The following is a 26,131-nucleotide window of genomic DNA, read 5'->3' on the forward strand; positions in this document are numbered from 1 at the left end:
CAGCTGGCTGGTGATCATAGTAGAGCATAGTAGAACAACTAAAATAGAAAATATGCCCATTCATCATTAACATTACACCATTCATCAAATTAAAGCTCTTAATCTGTTAAGTTGGATGTGAAAGATGTTAGATAAAGTATTAGTGCTAACTAGAATGCAATAATTTGTGTTCACAGCTTGACCTATTGCCTTGAAAAAGGAAAAATAGATCTCTATGCTTTAGATTTATGGCCCCACTATAAACTGTTGACCTGTCTGGGATGTAACCTCACTCTTGCCCCATCACAACTGAAAAGTAGAGGATGGATGGATGGATGATCAAAGCATCAAAGTATGGATGAAAAAAGAAAAGTGAAAATGGCCTCATAAAACTCAGAAAGTCAGGATCACATAGTGTCTGATGTCAGAGTAAAATGACTTTTCCAATCCAGCTTTATTCAGTCCAACAGGCAGACGCAGCACATTGAAACAAAAAGTGAGTCATCTGAGTACTTTCCAACTGATGGGTCAGAGTGGTTCAGCACGTCTGCACGAATTCTCCATCATTGTAACAAAAACAAGATTTTCCTTCAATCGCCACACAGAGTCTTGGTGATGCTCGTGTAAAAATCACACTCTCAATAGAAAAAAGAGCTTTGTACAATATCTTACAGGTTCCGTGTTAGAAAGTGGGGAAGAGGAGAAAGAAAGTACAGTAACAAGTAGGGGGTATAAGTGTGCTTGTGCATGTGCGTGCTTTCAAATATGTTAGAGTTTACGTCTGTAAAACGAGGTCTTCTGTGCTTTGTGTGTGTGTGTGTGTGTGTGTGTGTGTGTTTGTTTGTCCAGCAGAGGGAAACATTTCACAGCACAGTGATGGCATATTAGCCTAGATACAGACACCACAGAGAAGAGAGATAAATGGAGAATGTAAAAAACAAAATGTATTTGTAAAGAAAGGAAAAGCAAACAAAGGCAAATGAAGAGAACAAAAGACAAAAGTGGATCGTGAGGGAGTGTGCAAATCAAAATCAGCAAAACTGTCATGCCACACGGAGCGCTTATGGCAACCACGCCGTATATATACAAACGTCAGTAAATCAATATATCAATAAAATCTCAGAAATAAATCACAGTAATTACACGACGCAGCCAGTCCGCAGCAAAGACGATGCCACTTCAGGATGAGCGATGCTGTTCCACAATTAAATGAAAGAGACATTTTTTTAAAAAGTCAGTTGGCATCACAGAGAAGTGTCCTGTATGAAGGCTCCTTTTCACAAAAGAATACAAAAAAAAAACCAAGCAAAAAACAAATATTTGCTCCTGAATGTGATGCACTTAATTTGGCTCACTGTTGTGCCACCTGCATTCGGGAGCTTGGATTTGTCTCATCCAATGTGTGTTTCTGTTTCACATTAGGTTTTGGCAAAATTGCAACCATCTGAGAGCGAAGGAAAACACAAAGTTGATAGCCAAGTGAAGATGTCTGTACCTTCATCCTGTTTGCTTTTGTCTGGTGCTTCTGCTGAAGGATAAGAAACGGATCCATTGATCCTGGGAAACCTCATGCGAAGCTGACTAGGGAACTGCTACTCAACCCTGGTGGGTGCTTATGCATGTGTCTGTGTGCACATGCATGGGATGAAATAAGGAGAGCAAGTGTGTTTGTTTGTGTGTTCATATGGCTTGCTAAAAGGATGTTTTGTACGGGTAAATCTCAGCAGCACACATTTCCTCAGGTGGGTTTCTTTGGTCCAACACGGCGCACGTCAAAGCCGCGTCCTGAGAGCTCACCATCACCTTTCGGGTTCTTTCCTCAAACAGGTGTGCGCTCGTACGGTTGGAGAAAAAGAAGCAGCGGACATTCTCAGTGGTCACCTTATATTTAGTTTTCGTAACAGAGCAAACCACTGCTGATGAAAGTGAGCTTCATGTGATTGAGTTTATATACATATAAAAAAATTAGTTACATTTTTCAACATGAAAAAAAAAGGAAAGAAAAAAAAGATGTACCTGACTCTGTACTTATTGTTCAGAGCTTTACTTTACTGGTATTCCAACAAAGAGAAAGTCTTTGAAGAGTTTGCCTATCGGTTCCCCGGGGGTTGAGAGGGCAACGGGGGATGTGTGTACTGTGTATCATGTATTAGGAGGGGTGGGGGGTCTAGACCTGCGTGGAATAGGAGCGGTGCAATGTTGCGTACCGCCCAGCCGGATGGGCGGCGCATTGTGGTGAGTGCTGCTCCGACTGGTCTAGACTTCGCTGGAAATGGAGCGAGACGGTATGAGGACATCGGGGGTGGCGGGGAACCGATAGGGCTGATGGTCATGTGATCTCGGTGAACGGAGATCCCCGCGGAGTCTGCAGGGGAAAGAGAGGAGTGAGAAAGAGAGAGGAGGACGGGGCAGAGAGGAGGCGGAGGAAGAGAGAGAAAAGTGAAGAAAAGAATAATCAAGAGCAATGTACAGGGATGAGGGGAGGACAGAACAGATGTTCAACAGAGCAAAAAACAGAAATAAGGCAACAGATGGCGGAGATAGTGTTGGGGTGGGGGTGGGGGGGGTGACAACGTTGGGTAAAAAATATTCAAAGCTGGTTAAAATGGTTGGACGTAGGTGTTGTAAGGTGGGGAGGAGGAGGAGAGTGCAAGATGCTGAAGGAGAGTGAGGGACAAGGGAGCAGATTGAAAGGAGAGAGGCAAGGTGGGAGACAGAGGAAAAGAAGGCAGTCAGGTGAGGGTTAGTGACAGTGAGAGACCACAGAGGACGCACGATATTTTTCTAAATGCTTCACCCCTGAGAGAATCGCTTTAGAAAATGCAGCGCTTTCGGAGAGAAGATATAACTTGAGGGGATCGCTTCCACAGCTAAGACTATTTTCTTTTAGTCTCTGCTGACTTCACAGTTTCCCTTCAGCCAAGTGCTCTGCATTATATCCAAATGGTAAATAACACTTGGAGTGTGTCAGCCAAACTGCTGATTCACCTCAAAGACACAAGTGGCTCTCTCTGTAAACCAGATAACGTGAAAATTTGTAACACTGTGGGATTTTTAGGAGTAAGCAGCACCTCTTTCCAAAGCAAACATTCACACTAGAATTTGTTCCATCCTCTGACTGAAACATAACTGTGGCTCATTTCACACCACTAGAACAAATCTCACATGCGTTCTTATCAGGGTACAACAAGCCTCGCGTGTGCAGAGATTTAAAGGATTCACTTGGGTGTTTTGCTAGGACTGGGCGTGCAGGTGGGCTTGGAGCATGCGTGTTTGAATTTGTTCTTTTTTGAGGAACAAAAGGAAGGTCACGGATTCAGTTAAGAGACAAGGGGTGTGTATCTCAGCGCTTCTGTGAGCACAGTTGTGCCTCACACCCACCCCCGCCCCTTACCTGAGGGCCACTTAACTTTTCGAGTGGACTCTCCACAGAGGGCAGTGTCACCATCGGCATGCCCAGCATTGACTCGGGACGTTGGGGTCGCGGTGGAGGAAGACCGGGCTGCAGCTGTTGGAAGTTGTTAATCACACAAGTCACCTGATGATAGAAACCAACATAAAGAGTTAACTGGGACCAGAATGAGACACATGAGAGAAATTGACCATTTGCCAAATTCAATGCCTAATCAGACTGTTCAGTAACAGCTTAGTGGATTTTCCTGTGTGGCAAAATGGTTTACAAGGGCTTTGGGGGAAAAAAGGACCGAATTATCAAAGAGCATGAATGTTATAGTTATTTTGGGCTTTGGATAATTTCTTTGAACTGTTCTTTTTCCAGTGTACATCTTTAATGCACAAGTTTAAATATTGTTCTCCAATCCACACGGGGTAAAAAGTACTCAAACATACTTAGATATCGACATACATTCACTTAAATCTTCTAATATGTGGTACTAAAGGTTCTTGTCTTTTAACTCGACAAGGGTAAGGCATATTAACCTCTCATTAGTGATCATGATTGACTACAACTGGTTCTACAACTTTTCAACTCAACATAAAAAGAATTTGACAGTACTCTCTGGATTACTCGATACTCAGAATGGGAAAGTCCAAGTGAAAATCTAAGAATGAGAATTATAGATTTACACAAGTTGCGAAGGTCTCAACAACTGCACCATCAGTTCAAACATTTCTATGTAAATGCAAATTATTTGGATTTTTCCCCACCAGAAAACCCAACTGTCACCCTCAGCTGAGAAGAAATGTGTTAGGATATTCAGGAACAACCAAGGAACCACTAAGGTTCCAAGGCATGACCTGGAAACTGCTGGAACACCAGTGTCACTGTCCAAAGTGATGTGGGTTTTTACACAGCCATGGACTAAGACAGTGCTAACCAAGAAAGAAGCCCCTGCTCCAAAGGTGGCAAGGTCAAGCTCAACTGAGACTTGCTGCTGCCCACATGGCAAAACCTAACACTCCTGAAGAAAGGTTTTACGTTCAGATGAGACAAAGATTGATGTAGTTGACCACAGTGAGATTAAGTATGTTTGGAAGAGAATAAGTTCAGGTTTTCAAACCTAAGAACTAGGGCTATATGGCCTAAAATTCATATTGCGATATAATTTGAAGCATGTGCGGTAACGATATATATCACAATATATTCTTTTCTTCTGTACAACGTATATTCCGCACTATAAGGCGCACTTAAAATCCTTTAATTTTCTCAAAAATTGAGAGTGTGCCTTATGTATGAATTCTGGTTGTGCTTACTGACCTCGAACCGATTTTGGCGTGCAGAAATCTGTTAAAAAATGTTTTAATACAACTTTGGTAAGCCGCACTGCTTGATGGATTGTCAGAGCATTACGGCTGCCGTAGTGAGAAGCTTTGAGGAGTAATCTGGGTCCAAAACTCCGTCCTCTTCAGGTCCCAAAGTCAAACGAACACTAAGAGTTAAAAACGGTCTAAATTCTTTCATCTTTAATTAAATCATCAGCATTGCTGCTTTATTGGGTGTAACAATTAAGTTTAACATCCATGAAAACAGAATTTATTCAATTTAACGGAGTTAGAAGTTAACAGGAAGTTAGCTCGCTAGTTTACACCTAAACATTTCATACCATGTTCTGACTGAGAGATTTTTGAAACTAATTAAAACGTACAGCTCTGTTACCACTTCCAACATAAATGAAGACAGAAAACTAAACAGCAGTGGCGTTTGCAGGGTTACTTAAGTTGGACTACCTGGTACATAATGTTGTGCTACGTGATCGCTAGCGACACAGCTATGTTAGCATAACATTAGCACAGTGAAGCTGGAGGATGAATGGCAACTTTTTTCCACTTGATAAAAGTTAACGTGAGGGATTCTGTTGGTTTGGGACAAATGCAATCGGATAGCAGGATGCTATAAACGGGCCAAACTTCAGTCAGGAAAACAACTGAGATAATCCATACACGAGGTTAGTTATTAATATACTGCAACGACATGGGAATAGAACAGCTGCGAGAGAATTCAACATTAATGAATCAATGTTATGGAAGTGGAGGAAGCGCAATTTTGGGCTTTCCCCATGTTTCAAAAGTGCTTCATCTCTTTGCTATGACTGTCGCCCGCCATAATAGAGATTGAAAATGTGACGTCATTCAAGGGTAAAACCGCAAAGAATTCTGGGAACTCGTGGCAAGAGGTACTAGCGCACGCAGGCTTTCAATTGAAATCAGTTACACAGCGATAAAAAGAAACACAAAAAACTGTCAAGAAGCTGTTGTATTATTAACTGCAATAGCCGGTCGCATGACAGCCACGGGAAGCCGACGGGTAAAGAGATCGTTTTTTTATCAGATTACATCGTTGAAGAGAAATTATTCGAGCCATGTTTCTGAAGTAAAAAGAGGCGACAGATGGCCTGGATTGCAGCCATTCAAAGACCAAATATAACGTCCCAGAAAATCCAGCTCACAGGTTAGTCTGCTCCAAGCATTTCCACAAAAGTCAGTGTTTTGTAGTAGTTAATACGTCATTTTTCATAACATAATTGGTGATAAAGGTTACAAGCAAGTCTGGCGCTGAACAGAAATTGTGGCGCTATGCTATCACTAATTGCCCAGTACGATTACAGCATACAATATTATTGTCACAGCTACATTTCTGTAATGCGAACCAGAAATTATTTCCACTACTAATTAATTACCGTTGAGCTCAAAGGTCCTATTAATAAACAGTTAACGAATGTGTATTTATGAAGACGATTTGTGAGACTGGTAAACTTATGATACGTACGATGGTCTTTCGTTCTACACGGTGCATTTCATGGTCCTGTACCCATCCGTCGTTAAACTGTTCCTGGGCTTGTTGCAGTGACCTGAAGTTACTGAACTTCATGAGTGTATGCACTCACTCCAAGAACCGTATAATTATAAATATGAGCGTGGTGAAAGTTGGGCAGCACGCTAACGTATTTTGTCCACTCTGTGTGCTCGTAAGGGTCTAACCCTTTCACTCCTTTGATTTTTTCCTCGTATCTTTTCTTTGCCTCTTCATCAAGTCTGTCTTTGTACGGTCCGGCATTGTTCTCCTTCGTTTTGTACATAACTTTTTCGGGGGGCAAAGAAAAAGCAAGAAGGTATTGGAACCGGAGAATGAACGTTTTGCGGTGCTGCAAATGCTTGCATTTGATGCGGTACTTGGATTGTTTTGCCACGAGTTACCGGCATGCAATGCGCGAAAGTCACGTGGTCTGTCAATCTCTATTTGCAGATGATAATTGTTGTAGCAGCCACTGCGATGCTTTCGACCAAAACAGGCACAGCTTGATGACATCATCAACATGCGCTATCGCGATAGAGCGATATAGTCAAAATCTCTATTGTTGGCCAAATTTATCTAGTTTCTATCGTATATCGTTTATATCGCCCACCCCTACTAAGAACACTCCATCAAGCCTCAGGCATGGTGGAGGTAGCATCATAATCTGGGGTTGTTTTGCTGCTGGTTGTATTGCATTACATTAGATTAGAAAAAATCCAAAATAAAGTCAAACATTTGCACCCAATTCTTGCTTTTCTTGCAGTCATTAAAGAGTAACCTGGAAAAATAATATTTCAAAGAAATAATTAGGAGTCCAAAGTTACCATGGCATTCATGCTCATGATGAGTGGGTGTAAACTGCAAAACATTATCAGGCACTGCTAACTATTGTTAGGTCTGCAACTTTCAGTTACATGATTTTTCATAATTTGGAGTATCTATGCCACTATAATAGGTTTGAAATGAAACACTCCGTGTACAATTGAAATTGAGACTTTTAACTTTGATTCAATGAATTCAAAACATTTTATTACCTTGTTTAAATGTTACAGTTATTTGTCTAACAAAAATCGCAAACTTTAAGGAGTAACCTAGAAATTCACTTAAAGCAATTTCATAATCAGATTAAGGTTATTTTTCAGTATTTCTTTATCAGTTAAGCAAAGAAAAGGGTCTTGAGTTATTGAGAGAGTTGAGTTTTTATTATTGTGGCACTTGCATTGGGAAACTGTTATAGTGGACCAAAGCAACTGGTCAAAACAAAACCAGATACTATAGTGGGAAAGTTAGAACCAACCAAAGCATGACTCATGCCATGAAAATGTAAAGCTCGCCAGGTATAGTAACAGTAACAAAAAGGGGTGTGGTTTAAAAAATGGTTGCTTGACTTCTGCTACTGTGGTGCAGCATATTAAAATTGCATGTAAACCTATTTCCGAATGTCATTTAATCTGTTGCGATATTAATGTGGTCCTTAATCATCTGATTGATATGTAGCCCATTAATGACCGTTTTTGTGTTTTTTCATAATTAAAAGCACCTAACAGGAAATTTTTCTAAGACACATTGTTTTAGATTATGAAGAAAGATAATAAATCACCATATGAGACATTATACAACTGTTTTAACAGTGCTCTCTGGGGCAAGTAAGCTAGTCTTTACATGCAAAGATGGAGCGCTTAAAAAACGGAGAACATGTCTTTTTTTTTTAATCTATTTGTCTGCCTGTCTCCCTGCTCCTTCTATTCTCTCCTCACCAAAAATACAGCGATGGCTCCCCCAGTGAAGAATCCCGCCAGGACATCAGCCCAGTGGTTGCGGTACTCAGCCACTCTGACCACACCGACTAGCATGGCGAGACAAAGCAGCGTGAGGCTGATAGTGGGCTTGGTGAGCCGCGTGCCTTTGGTTTTGAACACCAGTGTCACGTACATCTGCAAAGAAGCATAAGGGAGGGAGCACACAGTAGGGTGCAACAAACACAGAAAGCCACAAAGAGCATGCAAGCGCATAAGATACATCACTATTTTAAACCAAGTAATAAGACGTACAAGAGATTTTCTTCCTGTAATTGGCTGGTTAAAGTGGACCTATGTAGCTTACTTTCTCTCATTATATATTCAGCTACATTAGTGGATGGTCATATTAAACACAGCATTTAACTAATCATAAGGGGAACTAATCATAAGAAAGTTAGCTTAAAAGGGAATGGAGCATAAAGCAGGTGAACTGAGGAACTGCACTAAGTGGCATAGCATAGGATAAGTTACAAGAATAAAAATACTGAGATAAAAGTGAGCATATTATGCCACCTTTAAAGTTAAAGTACCTGTTAACTGTCTCGACAAAGGGAGGAAATATATAATCTGAAATTTTGTTCAGGCTAAACACAAATCAAATTTTTGAGGTGGCAGAAATCAGCATAAGTATCCACTTGATTACATCAAATAACAGCCAGTGTTATTTCTTGTTCAGCATGGTAATGATTGTTTACAAATGACAGATACAGACTGGTAGAAACAAACTAATAAATGTTGAAATAATTGGTAGGTGGCGCCTTTTTAACTGAAGGCAGCATTTCTGCAAATGTGTTTGTTAGGGTCTGTTTACTTGCATACATCCTTGTTTTGCTTAAATGTGAGTGGTAAAAGGTAAAAGGGTTAAATTTATATTAGTGCTGTCAGCGTTAATCTCGTTAAAATGATGTTAACTCCATAACTGCATTAACGTGGCAAATCACCATTAGCGAGTTATCGCGGATAGCCTGGTGCGTGGGGCTGCAAGGCGTCAACGCGTTAGCGTGGTTAGCTCTTTAACGCGTTAGCGCCGTGCAGCCACGTGAGATAGATAGATAGATCGATCGATAGATCGATAGATCGATAGATAGATAGATGAACCCAACTGAAAACCTTTAGCGGGACTATAAGAGAGTGGTGCATAAATAAGTGCCCACAAACCTCAAAGAACTTAAGCAAAGTCCTAAAGAAGAAAAGAAGACACTTATTTCAAGTTATGGATACTAAAAGCAATTCAACAAGCCATTTTATTGCCGTTTTCCACAGGACACTATGTAACTTTCCTTTTCAAATGACTGCATTCTTTAATATGTCTTCTTTGATTTCATCCTAATCTGAGATCTAGTGGCAATGGTGTTCACTAAAAACAGAACGTTTGGCATGGGCCTGAAATAACACAGTAAAGTGAGCAGGTGGGCCTCAATTGCTAGAACACATCTGAAACTCCCGTTAAGTCTTAAATCTTTACAGTAGCAGTATCACCTTCAGTTTTGTCCAACCTACCACTGTGTACACTGCTGAGTAGATGCTAAGTGCTGCATCCTTAGATGGGAAGGATTTACGTGCAGACATGACAATCAGTGGGTTGCCTGTGCAGGCCCGTCGCTCTGTGATGTACTGCATCGTGGACTGGCAGCCTAATGCTGTGTAGTTTGGTCGGCAGGCAGACAGGAAGTGAGGCGTCTGATTTCCTGTCACTACCTGGCCGGCATTGGCAAAAATGGTCGTGGTGAATAGACCAAAGGCATAAACACCTGGACAGGACAACAGTGTAGAGAAGGGGAAATTGTGGAAAAGTTAATAAGCAAGCATATATTTTATTTTTATTAAAATAAAATATAGATTTTGATAGAGACACACGTCACCAGGTGATAAAAGTAGTAAATGCTTCTACTTCAAAGAGCCCCAACACATTATTATGTGTGAAATTGCAACAGAATCCTCCTCTTCAGCTGATTCAGCTCAAGATGCAGATTGGTAGGCTTCTTAATATTCACGAGAGCCTTCCTGCCAGGATCCTGAGCAATCTACCTCAAACATTATGCCACATTTGATCATCCAATTAACAGCTTCATGTGCCAGCTGTGGCTGACAAACAGCAGGTCAGGTTTTTCCAGTTCAGCAATTTCTTTCATAATGTTTAATGGTACTTTTTATTCTCTTTTATTTTTCATCATTCAATTACACACTTATGCAGCACTTATTTACAGACTGAGGATGCCTGTAAGTGAGAGCCCAAATGTTAAAAAAACAAATAAACAGATTAAAGCCTGCCATCGAGCAGTGCTGTGTCCAGTACATCCCAAAGTAATGTGTTACTGCACTAAATTCAGTAATTATATTACGGTTACATTTAAGTCATTACTTGTGTTACAAGTTATCTGCACACTGAGTGGATACCCTATATATGAACGAGCCCATAACATGAACAAGTAGATCTGTGGAAATCACTTTAAAGTCTCTTTAGGCTGTTTTTCAATGCTGAGTAATTAAGTAAGTAGATTAAAGTGCATCCAGAATGTTCTCACAATGCTTCACTTGTTCCACATTGTGTCATGTAACAGCCTTGTTCCAATATATTATACAGCAATTACAATCTCAAGTCTTTTGGAATATGATGCTACAAACATGGCATACCTATTTTATTCTTTGCAGAACTACTGCAAAAAATAGAAAAAATACACCCAGTGGCTGTGTGCTTAGGGTAGTTGTCCTGTTGGAAAATAAAACTTCACCCCAGTCCTGAAGTCAAGAGTGCTCTGGAGCTGTGTGTCATCATGGACGTCTCTGTACATTGCTGCACTCCATGTTCATCTTTCCCTCAACCCTCAAAGTTCCTGCTGCTGAAAAACATCCCCACAGCATGATCCTGCCACCACCATGCCCAGTGCTTGGTGCCTTTGTTTCTAATGGTCACACTCCGCAAAATGTGGACCAAGTGAAGTGCTGTGAATACTTTCCGGATGCACTTTTAAGAAAAGTAATACATTACTTTGTTGATAATGACTAAGCATTGCCCAGTAGCTCAAAGTCTATGTGATGTCTAAATAAGTCAGTGTCAGAATACAACAGCTAAAGAGAATTCATTACAAGTATTTGTTACAACTCCAGCTACCTGCACACTGCACCGAGCTTCCCTCATTTTGGAGGAATGGGTCATCATGACCTGACACTGTCCACAGTTTATATATGAAAATGGTTATAAAGATTTAGATGTGTCACTTCAAAAGCCTGAAAAGGGGGCTGTGGAAGACACTACAGCATGCTCACCCAAGAAGCGTATTATGCGTCTCAGTAAGGGGTTGAAGTAGCAGCAGTCTGCAGTCACAATGGTCTTCTCCTGGGTTCCCTCTGCCTTGGTGAAGAAGGCGCACAGCTCTCCAACAAGAATCTGGAAACACACAAAAAAGCATAGTAGCCATGGTTCCATCCATCCATCCATCCTCTACTTTTCATTGTGGTCCAGATCACAGGGGCGGCAGTCTAAGCAGAGATAACCACATGGGAGCCAAAAGCAACCTCCTCGGTTGCCTTTGTCACAGGAGGGATCCTAGACATAAAACCACCTCGCCTGGCTTCATTCAATATAGAGTAGCAGCTTTAGCCCCTTCAGAATAACTTGCATGCTACCTAGAAGGCTAAGCCCTTCAGAAGAAGTTAATTTCTGCTGCTTTTATACAGTGTTATTCTTTTAGGGGTAGTTCAGATATATACATATAAAGGAGAGGACTGGAACATAGATTGACCAGACCATCTACAGACACATCTTCACATTATGTTTTGGTAAATCTTCAAAAAATTTTTGTATAATATCACTGTAATTTTTAAAAAATACACTCCAAGTACCATTTCTAGGTGCACCAATAGTAATGGGGGTTATGTATGCATAGACCAAGTTTAAGCATGCCATTTGTGCATGACTCCATTGTGATCCCTGTAGTTAGTGAGTCCAAGTTACTACTTTGTTTTATTTTATTTTTTCTTTATTTTTTGTGTTCCTCTTGTTCTTCCGGTGTGGTTTTGTGGTATGATGTGCCATGTTGTCCTGATAGGGAATGCAGCCACCATTAGAAGGTGGTGACAGCAATGGTAAATAATATCCACAAGCATGCAAGGCACCAAGGTTTCAGAACATTACATTGCAACACAATGATCAATTAAGTTCGCTTAACCTCTCAGTGGTTTTAATGGCATGGCTTTATGGTTGTACGGCAGTGTCAGGAATAGAAGCGATCATATTATATGTTACAATTGAACAACTCATAAACTCCATAGACTGTTCACTGCAGAATGACAATGAGCTCAGGATTTGTTTATCTTCAGCTATAAACATGACATAGCTCTACAAATGATTTAGCCATGACAGTATTGCGGCTCCAAACATTACTTATGATCTCAGAACCCACTGTGCGAAAATAGCTAATTACACACTTTAGTTATCATCTCTTTAATTAAGTGTGAGCTCTCTGGCTGTAGTGCCATAGAGCTGTAACCTCAGTACAGTGCTGCACATTCTGTGAGCGAAAAATAGCAGCCATCGTTGCTGGGTGCTCACAGTTTTATTGCTGTTTTTGTGATGAGCATCAGGCTTGGAGCAGAGAGTCTGGTCAGATGACTTTGTTCAATTCGCTCGCAGCGAGTCTGAACAGCGGTGGCTCTCCAGACTGATGATCCCTTAATGGGCTGCAACTGTGAGGCTCATCTGTATGAGAGCCTACTCCACTCAAAGACTATAGCACACACTGCAACAGAGCCCTGAGTAACCACCTATGGCAGATATATCCTTCATCATCCTGACAATATGCATGCAGACTGTGACAGAAGTGGGACCGACATTGACACTGATTGTGTTCCACAGATTCATGAGCCTTACTCTTACTCTTTCCATGCTTAATATAATTCACCATTTACATTCACAGTGGCAAAATCTGAAGCACTACTGTAAGGGGAAACGGAGCAGGAGAAAATGAAAGAAAGAAAGATGAGAGATGCAGAAAACGATCGCGTTTCAGTCAGGTTTGATATATTTCCATGAGGGACCAGCCAAGCTGAAAGAGTTAAAAGTATGCAGGGAACCAGCCAGTGCAGCAGTGCTGTGAAGTGCATGCCCAGCCAAGTGATTTCTTTCATTAGAGGCACACGGCCCCACTGGGTTTCCCATGGCAACCATCTAAACACTAATATGAGCATGAAATCAAAGCTACGGGGGGATTAATCGAAAGCTTCAAATCAGAGATGTTATGGGTAGTATGAGACTCTGGACAAGCATTTAGGGGGCAATTAAAAGGCAGGATAGCGTCTATTTCCACAGGGACAGCTTGTCTGCAGAGCATTTAAGCCTGGGTACGCCACAAAATATGAGATAATAGCGCTTTTTAACACTTTACCTGGGGCATAGATGTGGAGGAGTGGGTGGCAGGCATTTTAGAAGCATTTAAAGCACTATAACCCCAAAAAGCCTTTCTTTTTAAGGCTTTACAAAACCCCAAATTTCACACTCAACATTCCCAACTCCTTACTGCTTCTAGCACTGTCCATCCTGCCCCTATTGTCCAGCTGACATAATCCTCCCAAGAGAACCTCTTAGTTGACAAAATTGATATGCTTGCAGAGATTTACCTCCTATCTGTCTCACAGTGTGCCTCGAGTAACAGGCTTTACAGACCGTGCCTAAATCAAGTAAAAATTTAAATTAGAAAATTAAAAGGTTTATAAAGTATGTCCACTTGGAAATAACATTAAATTAGTTAAATTATTACATTAGTTAAGCTTCAACCTAATTGATTTAAAGCAAGAAAAAAAGTGAGTTTACTTTTCCATGGGATTGTTCTGCAAATGTCTAAATAGATTCTGTGTTAAAGCATTAAAGCATCTGTAAGACTTACTTACTTTGTATGTTGTTATATTGCTTCAAATTGAGCCCATTATTGGAATAGCATGTGCCTTTTACAGTAAAGTTAAACAGTAAAGTGTAACACAAACAGTGCGTGTGAATTGCCTGGTGTTGCTCTGGAAAGTCACCCGTGACAGAGATTAACAGGACTTAACAGCTCTACATTTTTATAAAGTACAAAGTAGCACAACAATAACACCCACCTGTGCTGATCAAGATGATGGTCATTATCACAGAATAGGCATGATATGGTAATATTATTAATGTGCAATTACACATATGTATACTGTGAGGGATTCTCATGATTTTCTGTTCAGTTACTCTGACATGACTTACAGACTTACTTATTTATAAACCAACCAATCTGAATAAGACAGTGTTTACTGAGTGGGTGTAAGTGAAAATATTAGGTTTACATGAATACACCTTGTTAGTGAAAACACGCACCAGGCTGGGAGTTTTGAACAGATAAACCCTTAATAAGACAAAAATTTAAAATATAATAATGTTAATTTATGGATTTAACGTTACATTTAGATCCCCTGGTGTTTTGATGAGGTGTTTTAAGTTGCTTTTAGACTCAAAAATTACCTGTAAATGTCTTTGTCTAGTATTAATAAAGCGGGAAACAGCCATCAGCAGTGGGGAAAAAAAGTACCCAACTACACCAATAAACTGTGACTAACTACCACGTTAAAACTCATCTGTACCTTTCAACATTTATACCCTAAATGTTGATAAAATCTTATAACGCTGACTTTAAGTAATCTGATTAGACGCAAATTTTCAGTCTAATTTTGTTACATAAGTACACTGTAAAACTTTAACCGACTCTGGCCAAATGAAATTTACTTGACTAGTATACATTCGGTTTATACAAAATATGTTTTGCTTAATGATTAATGATTTTTATATTTTCGGCTGCCTTTTAATCAAAATTGTTGTCTCATGTTATATAAAAGCCAAGAATAATTTTTTGTGTGTACAGTGTGTGAAATGTTTTATGCTGCCTTACTTTGCAAAACAAATCCCTGTTCTCAGAAGCAGCAGGAGCAAAAGAGAAGATGAGTTTAGGAGTCAAGAAAGAAGAGGGGGCGCTGTGCCGAAGGTAGAAAGTTAATGGGGTTAGGGTTAGTAATGCAGGAATACATTATTCATGCATTGATGGCATCCGTGTGAATCATGAAGTGCATTATTTCAACCAACATTTTTAAATCATCTCTCTCGGCTGCGACAGAATGCACTCTGGCTCCCTGCCTCTGTCCCGACTGCTCCTTCAAGGACTCACGGTTAAATGTGATGAGGCTGTCACTGCAGTTTAGAGACAACAGGATAATAATTCCTTGAAATTAAGCTGCTCATCAAGCATGCACGATGACAAAGCGGAGGTAGTGTGAAGCATTCAGAAACCAAGGACGTGCGACTTTGTTGCTTCAGCGAACTGCAAAATCAGTACGTAAAGGTGAGTGACAGGAAGTTGTATTGGTCACATGATGCAAAACTAGAGATGAGTCGAGGAATGAAACATTAATACAGACGTGAGATGTGATTAACAATTGGCATCATGACTACACAGCCCATTTTTGTCCTCACAAGGAGGCTGGAGGATTCGGCTGTGTGTGTGTGTGTGTGTGTGTGTGTGTGTAAGTAATCAAATCTCAATTTGTGGGTATTAGTAAAATGCGAGTGTGTATTCAGACTGGCCCTTTTTATGAATGTGTGTCTATTATAAGGCAATAAGCGGGGACGTTTTACTCTGAGCCACGAGATGAATGAAGAGGATTGTGGAGATGACAGAGAAGCGGTGGGAGTTGGAGAATAAAGAGAGCAACAAGAAAGCAGGGAGGATTAGAGCAACATTATTAAAGAGGAGGAGAACGGAAAGAAATAACATTTTAGATAAATACATTTCACACCCATGTGTGTTATTTTATATCTAGCTTTGTAATTAGCAATTTCACACTGAACATGTTCATTCAGAAGAAGGAGGAAAAGAAGTCAGGATACACAATCCAGCAGTTTCCTTCAAAGCCGTGTTAAACAAAACCAGCTTCATCTTTTTTTTCCCTTTTAGTGTATGAAAGAGTGAATTTCAGAGAGCATATATGAGAACAACAGCCAGACATTTTAGCATCATCTAGAATAATGACATGAAGCTGTGAGGGCCAAATCAGGCATCTAGGAAACAGCCAGGACCTGCTGCTTAGCAGCAAGATACAGATTCCTTCCATTAGGATTCCTCTCTGCAGACAGCTGACTTTGGTGTGTTAGTGATCAAATAAGGTGGCAAAAACAGAAAACTCAAACCACAGGGACAGATGAAAATAAGACTCATGTTAGGCTCTGAGTATTCACATAAAATGTATCAGTATTTATTAAGTCTTCATAGCTAGAATCTGTTTAATAGTAAAATGATCAAAGACACATTTCTAGTCTACATTGTTAACCCTTTAAACCCTGAACTGTTAAATAAGTGCCAGAAAAGTCACATTTCTTGAAAATGGAGTGTTTATAAAATCTTATGACAAATAAAAAAATATTACTCCGCATATATGTGTTTAAATTTGTATTATATTGGCTAAATCTGCCAATTATTGTAGTTTTATATTTATTTATTGGCAGCTTATTGCTTAAAAATGTATTGTGCAATTTATTTAGGTGTTTTGGGGGCAAAAAAAAATAAAATCAAATTGATAGTGTAGAGGCACTCATTTATCAAATATGATTGACTAGGTGTTAAGGGCTTAGGTTAATTTCACCTGCTGGTGAACACATTTGACCCATTGTAGTGTTTTCCATTTGTCTGAACAACATGATACACTTGGTCTTAAGTCCAGTAAGGTCATTCTTTTGTGATGTGATGCAATATGAAAGAAGTTCGCACTGCATGGGTGTTTTGCACTTTGTTAGTAAGTGATTAATTTTCACTTGGTGTTTTTTTGTGTTTGCTTTTTTTCTTCACTTACTGGTTTAGTTTAGTCACCAAAGGTACTTGGTTAGGTTCAGGTACTTAAAACTACTCGATGAGTTCAGGAAAAGGTTGGCGTGTGGGCTAAAATATTCTCCTTCACAACAATAACTCTGCAGAGTGAAAAATGACTCTATCCAGTATGTTGAAATGTGACACCAAGGGGTTCTTGTGACAAGCTGGAAGTGACAGACCCATCTCACTACAGCCATAACCCACTGTGTCACACGCTAATGTCAAAGGACCTCTTGCATAAATGTGACACACCAAAGCCTTTGAAATAGCGGTATTTGAAGCCGCAGGAATGCGCTGCTGATTTGTCCCATGTTTCTACAGCCTGTGAAACAAGGCGACAAGAGCACACACAGATGCTGTGTCCCAATTCGGGGTATGCACGCTTGAAGTACGCACACTACGCGTACTACGTACGGTGCGTACTATAAGTACGAGAAGTGCGGAAGTGAGAGGCTTGTGAAATGGGACGGTATATGCTTCGTCGCGCTGTTCAGGTTGCCTAGCAACCATGATACTAACCGCGAGACACGTTACATACAGCTTTGTTTGACAGAAATGAAGGAGAAAATTGTTTTGTTGGTCAATCATTTTTGTCATGACATCACTTTGATTAGTTGAGTATCTGAGGCTGAAACCACAGGACTGTAAAACATGATTCAAGGGCTTCATTTCTGTACTGAACAGTCATTTAAGATTAGCTAGTAAATAATAATTAGTTAATGTTGTTCATGAGACTAAAGTCATCTCACTATGGTAATGTAAATATAATATGGCCAATATTATAGTATTGTCAGATTATTATGATATATATATATATATATATATATATATATATCACTGACTGTCAGCTTGTTGTGTTTGTGGATATATGACTGACTTTAATTATCCATAAAATCATCAGATTCTCTGTAAGATTAAGGTCGACTATATGTATATTTAGAAGTAGAGGCTTTAAAACCAAGTTAATGCTGAAAGTACAAACATCACTAGTGTCACATAACTTTGCCGACATGTGGCCAACAGCAATGTTTTAATGTTCTTCGTTATTAAACATTCGCACATGAATAAGTGACGTCATATTCAGTACTTACTTTTGACAGTTCACTTTTCGGCCGCTCCCTTCTGCCGTATTTTGCGGCAAAATTATCCACACCCACCGCCGCGCTATGAATTGTGGGATATATGGGACCACGAAGCGTGCACCGGACCACGCTTGATATTTGGGGAAATCGACGGCGCATTTGGAGTATGCATTTCAAGTACACTTCGAATTGGGACAGCCGTCGTCGCGTGGCGGTGACGTAACCGCACTTAAAATGCGTACTTCAAGCATGCATACCCCGAATTGGGACACAGCAAGAGACATATGTAAGGCTCACTTTTTGTAGTCCACATTCATTAAACTGAAGTTTCACTGCAGTAGATCTACAACAGCATTTGCTATCAGGTTATTAAATACTGCAGTGCAAGTGTAGCTGGATACTCTGAGCTCTGTGTTTGTCTTTTCCTAAGTAACTGTGTTCACTCTGTGAACTTTTCTACTGAATTTGAGAAGCAGTGATTAGAAAAAGACATGATACACGAATGTAGTCCAGAATTAATCCACCCTTGCAGGACTATCATTAAGTGCAATATTAACCAACACTGTTTTTGATCCATATGAAAAGCTGGATTAAGGCCAAGCTCCTTTGTTTTTAACATTTTCTTTCTTTTGCTTTTCTTTTTTGTTTCTGTATGAGAGGGATGGGTGGGGTGGGGGTGTTCTGGGTATTTCTTAAAATTGACCATGGTGCAATATAGCTGGAGGGTATTGTGCAATATTTGAGTGTATTTGAGCTAAAGCTTAGTCATTTGGGAGTAAAATCCATGTACAGATTTTAGTGACCCCCTTTGGTTAAAGCATAATTCTGGGTGTAGAGCTATTAGTTATTCCCCATGAACAACTGATTACAGTTTGCATTTCTGCCACTTTCTGGTGCGTGGAAATCTTAAAATACACTAGCTGCCTTTAATTTCTTCTTCAGGATTTTGCTATTCTCAAATGATTGAGTCAGCAATTAGCTTTAGGCACCCTCTCAGGATCACGACCGTGTAGCAGCAGGATGTTATATATAGTTTTTATTTGCCCTGGCTTATTTTTACCTAGTGGAAAATACTGTAAATGAATGTAAATTTTAAGAAAGTTTCTGATTTCTTTTTTGCTGGACATCCATATGTGTTTTTTATTGAAAATAAGTACTGTATAGCTTTCAACAATATAAAGATGAGAGAGAAGTTAGGATAAAGCCCCCAGAAAGTTCAACTTAGAAAAGCAAGAAAAATATCTTCTGTCAATGTAATTGTATGTAATGTGTATGTATAATTTTGTTGCTTTATTTAAACTTTAAGTCCAGAACAAACAAAGCATAAAGGTGTAAAACTCTGAAAAGCAAACATCCAAAATACACAGACTAGAAGCATGAGGAAAAAGAACACACGGGAGGAAAAAGTGAGGCACAAAATTCAAAGAGAAAGGCAGGGCTATTTATACACACCAACTAGTTGGGGATAGGAAACAGGAGCCAATCAGACACAGAGGAAGTGAAACTGTCAATAGAAAATTGTACTTAGTAGTCAGTATAATCTTTTAATAATATAAGTTTACATATGGTAGTGATAGGATGTGCGATCTTTAATAGTCTGCAAAAGCTTTGCGTGCATTCCAGAGTACTCTGGCATTCACACCCACATCCTGGGAGCATGGGAAAGGTCGTACCTTGTCTTATTGTTTTACGGTAGGATTAACGTAGCTATGTCGGTTTTAGTCTAAATGCCCTTTTTTACATATAGATGAACTGTTGGATTTTCCAGACCAGCAGGTTAAGGGAAGTCGTTTATGGGTTCACACTCTGACACACACACGCTGTAACAGTCACAATGGTGTGGTGTCTCTTTAAGACAACCCAAGTCGAGGGTTAATGTTGTCATCAGTATGCGCCACTGACTCTCTCTGTAATTGTGTGGACATGTGCTTGCACGCTAGTGCATGAGGAGGGACGGATTTTATGTTTTACCTCTCCACACACCCTTTTTTTTGCAACTTATGGGTTGTACGAACACTGTGCGCTGTTTGTTAAGCTGCAGCCGTTCAACCGGGCTTATATGGTTGACGAAGAGAACGTGTATTAAAGAATACGCTGTGGAATTCCCAAAGCCAGTGTGAGGGTGTATTCTTTCGACTATCCTGCTAAGTGTTTTGCCGCCTCCTCTCAACCACTAAACACAACCCGACATTACAACGCACGCACACATACATATACACCTCCACATTCCAATGTAAGGAACAAACGCACACTGAAGTATAAATAAAGACCAGGGCAATCTCTCAGTGCGAGTCTCTGAGCCTCACTCTTGTGCGAGCGTTCTGGTGACTGTCCTTGCTAGCAAGAAAACTGTGTGTTTCTCCTCTCTGATTCTCAGCTGAAGAAGTGTTTTAGAATACGTCTCTTGACAGAAACCCTAAACAAGACCAAGCAAAACAGGAAACAACCCCAAAGTGCACTCACTGGTCATTAGTTACACCTGATTAGTTTTAGGTTGGACCCCCTTTTGCCTTCAGAACTGTCTTAATTCTTCAAAGCAAAGATTCAACATATCGACACAGACACGGTGCATACTGACATGACAGTATCATTCGACTACACATCCATAATAAGAATCTCCAGTTCCAGCACATCCCAAAAATGCCTATTGGACTGAGATCTGGTGACTGAGGACAGTGAAGTGATCGTCATGTTCAAGTAGGGCTGTGCGATATGACCAAAATCTCATATCAGGATATTAAGACATCTGATAACAATATAAATCACAAAAATGTAACATTTTCTGTAAATTCTGTGAATCTCGGGCAGCTCGACTTGCATAAAGTGTTTCCAGCTGGGCGTCGCATACTTGGAGTCGAGTGTTTTAACCGATGCATGAAACTATACATTTTTAGACATAGGTTGTAATGGCCGGCGTTTTCTGTGTGAGTATTTATTACACAGCGTGCTGCGGGGAAAAGCCTGTTCTAATGTTTGAGTCTAAGATTTATTTTTTAGCACCTGACGGCTCTTTTTTGCTTCTCATCTGTAAATACTCTGCATCTTTCATGTGATTCAGTTTATTTTGAAAAGTCTCAACAGGATCTTGAGCTTTATTGTGAAAGGTTTATGTGGAAAATAAACAAGCAGACACGCGGTGGTTTTATCGTTGTTGTTGCTAACCACAACGCATAAAAACAAGCGCTTGTCTGTCAGTAGTGTGGTTATATTAAATATAAGAGAAAGAGAGAACTTTAAGAAATTAATATAGCCACTACATTGACCATCAAAACGATGAAAAAAATATTGCCGTAAACAGTTAGTAAACGAATAGATGTTTTTATATCGTCATCCGATATGTATCGTTATATCGAACAGCCCTATGTTCAAGTTATCTAAAAATTCAAAACACAACACAACCCCGTGGCCTTAACAGTTATCCTTAATGTACCAGTAGTTCTGTGTATCTCTATGTCTCAAGACACAATCACTCACATATTGTGTAGCTGAAAACCTTTGTTGGGAGATATTCAGTTCATGTCAGTGGCTTAAGTTAATGAAGGCATGCTGCAATTCTTGCATTGCATGGACCAACTGCAGACCCACATTGATGAAACGCAGCTCTGCAGCCATGAGACTTAATGCTTCTGACAAGATTGGGAAAGTCATTCATGTGTAAAGTAATGCGATGCAGTGTATAGATGAGATCTGGGCTAATGGATGTTAAAGACACGGCACCTGTCTGAGCAGATCAAGATCATTACCATTCCTTACATGTGGATCTCACCAGGACTTTGACTGTGAGGGGTGGGTGCTAACACGAGACTCCTGGTCTCTGTAAATACAGACTGGACGAGTCTATAGATCAGAGACTTCATAAACACTGATAAGATATGATGAAGAATAACAACTGAGAAAAGAACATGATCTCATTTATGGATGAATAGACATACTGAATGCAATTGTGCAAACACAATTGCATTCACAAGGCCAAGGGGCACTTTACACAAATGTTAAGGCTTCTACAAAAATGGAGCCTATCAAGCATACACGTCAACACACATCATACAACCTAATAAACAGAGCGATGCCCTTCTTCTACTAGGAAAAATGCAACATCACAGCCACTGTTATCCTGCTTGGTATCTGTCCAGAAAGTCAAACCCTGCCTGCTTGCATTATCAAAGCGATCCTTCTTCCTTCTTACATAAGCACAATCGCTTCATCATTGCGTAGCAGCATCACTAATCCCCTTCTTTCCCTTTAATCTCTTCTTTCCTCTTCCTTTAACTTAGTTTTTTTTAAAACTGAAAGAAAAAAGTAGGTTATACATTTCTAACTTTTCCTTTCTCTATTTTTATCTTGTTCAATTTCACACCCCACTTTTCTCTGCTCGGTAACATCCCTTAAAATATGCATCAGTGGGACCTATGGCTGCTTTATATCTCATTGTTATCTATCATTCTGTTTCTTTCACACTTCACGTCTTTGCTGGGACATTGTTTATTTACAATGAGCCACCTGGATGCACATCCGATGACAGAACTTGGATTTGAGTAACAGAAATTTCATGGAAAATATTCCCCAGCAAAATGTAGCAAAATGGGAACAGATGTCAGCCTGTATATGTGTAGACCTACTACACATGTGAGCAGTGTTGGGCAAGTTACTTTAAAAAAGTAATTAATTATAGTTACTAATTACTTCTTCAAAAAAAGTAACTGAGTTACTAACTGAGTTACAATATTCTAAAAATGTCTGTGAAGGTTCTAAATATAATTTAGAACCCAATATTCTAAAAATAATTAATTACTTGAAAAGTAACTATTGCGTTACTTTAAAAGAATGTTTAACCCTCTGGGGCCCAGGGTATAATTGGCCAATTTTGACTACTTTTGATGTTTCCTCTATATTTCACCTTTAAAAACTATTTACTTTGCCTTGTTTGGTATCATTCTTTTCAGCACAACCTCATGTATCTAGATTTACTGTTATGTTTTCATTTTGACATACTGTATTAACACAACTGATCTAAAATCAGACAAAAAACATAAAATCAGAGTAGAAAAAGTTATATTTTTACTGTAACAACAACAAACATGTTTATTGAATCATATTTCATAACTTTAGATGCAAATATAAATTGTCAATTTTAAAATCCTATGCAAAAGTTTTGCAAACAACAAAGTTATTTGCAGCCATTTACCTTTTACCCTTTTTTTTTTTTTTAAATAACCATTTCAAACTATTTACAGAACAATCAGCTGTTCTGAATTAAATAAACAAATTATTTGTGCCACTCCCAAAAATAATTTCTGTCCACTATAAAGGAGAACATCACAGCCTGATACCTGCAGGTCTGACAGCAGGTCTCACTCATCCTATTTTTTACCTGGAGATGCCTCATTGTTCTGACACACAACACAAAACTATCCACGACACCACACACTAACTACACAAGACAACACATTAACTACACACTCCAAACACGCTAAACATCTCAAAACTCGCTCTCCCTCTTTTTCTGCAGTTTTTCTTTCTCTCTCTCTCTCTCTCACTCACTCCTAAAACTTCCCCCTCTTCCTAAACAACCAAATGTCATGTTGCCATATCATTTTTGATTGGTTGACATGGTGCATTTTTCCACCAACACAAACGGGCTGTTTTTTGTTTTGTTTTTTTATTTTTTGCTCATAAGCAGAGAGTGCTCGCTGCGCTGTCCTTAGACAGTAAACGTGATGAAACTATTGAGGAAAAAACACACGTATATATTGTTTATCATGACTCTGGTTTTACGTGGCCTACAGCACAATTTAAAAACTGGTATAAATCACCTTGTTGCTTTGTCATCTTGAAGTGGTCATGTGATTGGCTTACCACGACTACTTTATTCTTCCTCAGTCAAACAGCAGCGCTCATGCGATTGTTTTGCCTTAGCTCCAGGTGTTGTGCCAAAAAGTGCTTGTCTACCAGAAAGTGATTGCCGTCCGCGGGAGTACGCGCAGCTGCTTAAACCTGTAGTGCCCAGATTACTTACAGCTACTGATATAAGATGCAGTAAGCTGAAGAGAGCTTCAGCCGTCTGTTTGTTGAAAAATAGTAATGGACTGCATTTTCTTGTTAGTAACGGTAACGGCGTTGTAACGATAGAAAAAGTAATTAGTTAGATTACTCATTACTGAAAAAAGTAATGCCGTTATGTAACGCTGTTATTCCCATCACTGCACGTGAGCATGGGCACTTATATATATATGGGTCAAAGATGCCTTTCCCACATTATATTTAAATAAATAATCATTAAAATCATTATTAAAGTGAATAAAATCATATAACCTGAGCCTGTTTCTTCCTGTTAAAAAGGATTTTTTCCTTCCCACTTTTGCCTGCTCATAGGGAGTCATATGATCGTTGGGGTTTCTTTTTAATATTTTAGACTCTTTACCTTCCAATATAAAATACCTTGAGGTGACTATTGATGTAATTTGCTAGATAAATAAAACTGAATTGAATCAAATTGAATATATTACTCACAGTAATGCTTTTATACTGTAAACAAATAAGCTAATAAGCTTTGCAGGTGGATTCTATTATCTTTAGATACAGCTGTTTTTTGATGCTAGCTTAAGCTAACTGGTGGTTTCAGCTTCATATGAGCGGTACAGAATAACACTGGTATCAGTGTGAGAAAGTGTTTGGGGCTGGTCGTGCAACCAGATACACAAGCTTCCTTTTCCAAATCAGTATGCAGTAGTACTGAACAGAAGCATGCAGCTCAGAAATCATCATGTCATGTAAAATCAGCATGCAACAAATTTCCGTTTGCTGCGATGGCACGCTGTATTTAAAATTTTAGCGTGAAAAAACATTTATTGGAAACTAATATTTTCTTTAAAAGTAATTATTTAATAGTAATATAATTTGAGAACCTTCAAACCTTTTTCTCCATTTTTAGATAAGACAGTGACAATGGAAAACAGGACAACTTTGAGACACATTTCCTTATAGAACGTATGCATCTGCTTGCTGTCTTTAGCCAGACGTCCGGTGTGGCAGACGTGTGGGGTTGAAGATTGGACCCAAAATGCGGCAGCTCTGGTGCAGGTGAGTATTTATTAAACAAAAGAAAATACAAACAGCAATGGCGCGGGAACATGAAACTGGAACCAAAACTGGGCAGAGCTAACAAAACAAACCAGAAACATAGATGCAGGGAGGACGGATGGAGAGACGCAGGGAGACTGAGGTAAACAACACAGACGAACCAGCAACGACTAAGACAGAAGACACGACTTAAAAACACTCAGAGATTACACACAGGTGGGGGACACAGCTGGGAGTGATTAACGTGACGAGACTATGGGAGGCGAGCTGAAAACACTCACATAAGATGCAGACCTTCACAATAAAACAGGAACTTACACATGCAAGGACACAGACTAAGAAACGCGGACTTGATACAGGAACACACGGGCCGAACAGAGTAAACACTAAACAGAGGAAGAACAGAACCAACAATCACACTAATAGAAAACACAAAACGCTGGGTCAAAAGGACCCAGGACCATGACACGATCATTTTTCACAGAGAACTTGTGTGAGTATAAATCCATACTACTGCATTTTTGCTTAGAAACAAATAAGTATTACAAGCATCACTAAAACAGTTTATAACCTCTTAAATGGAGACATTTGGAAATACTGTCAACCCAGTTTCAGGTTTTAGACTTTTGGAAATGAATGATAATCTATGCTTGTTTCATTAGTCAAGCAATTTATGTCATAATATTACAATTCATAGAGTTAACTATTGGTAGGAATACAAACTTAAAACAAATACCAAGAAAAATCTTCAAGGCTATTTTTGATATAAAAATATGTAAAAAAAATTACATGCAAAGATTATAACAACACAGACAATAATATAGAGAGTTATTTTTAATTTGTCTGATGTAGTGCTGCACTACTGATGATACCAATGACCATTACTTCATTAAAGACAGAGATGGAGATGGTAAGGTCGGCTACCACGGTTTCAATGTAGTTGCCAACTAGTAGACTTTACTCAGCTTCCGTCTGGGACTTTCAGAGAAACATTTATTTACAAATAATTATTTCACACTGTTAAATGAACACTATCATTATTTCAAATGGGCAGGACTGAAAATG

At 39.4% G+C, this 26,131-nt stretch overlaps 1 protein-coding gene across 4 annotated transcripts in view; it reads right to left on the bottom strand.

Annotated features, from left to right (window-relative positions):
- Positions 1-414: 414 nt before the first annotated feature.
- plppr2a (phospholipid phosphatase related 2a) overlaps positions 415-26,131 on the bottom strand; it is a 70,412-nt gene continuing 44,695 nt past the window's right edge. For 2 of the 4 annotated variants that reach the window (XM_006805039.2, XM_087839567.1), the window contains 5 exons: positions 11,299-11,419; positions 9,532-9,782; positions 7,990-8,166; positions 3,390-3,517; positions 415-2,344 (listed from right to left, as the gene is read on the bottom strand). In XM_006805039.2, the coding sequence (XP_006805102.1) occupies positions 2,236-2,344; positions 3,390-3,517; positions 7,990-8,166; positions 9,532-9,782; positions 11,299-11,419 (786 nt within the window). In that variant the 3' untranslated portion in view covers positions 415-2,235. Of the gene's footprint in view, positions 2,637-3,373; positions 3,518-7,989; positions 8,167-9,531; positions 9,783-11,298; positions 11,420-26,131 lie in introns of all 4 variants that reach the window. The other 2 variants (XM_006805041.3, XM_006805040.3) reach the window with 2 other exon arrangements.

Source organism: Neolamprologus brichardi, chromosome 4 (assembly GCF_056152115.1).
Source record: "Neolamprologus brichardi isolate AB-2024 chromosome 4, ASM5615211v1, whole genome shotgun sequence".
NCBI lineage: Eukaryota > Metazoa > Chordata > Actinopteri > Cichliformes > Cichlidae > Neolamprologus > Neolamprologus brichardi.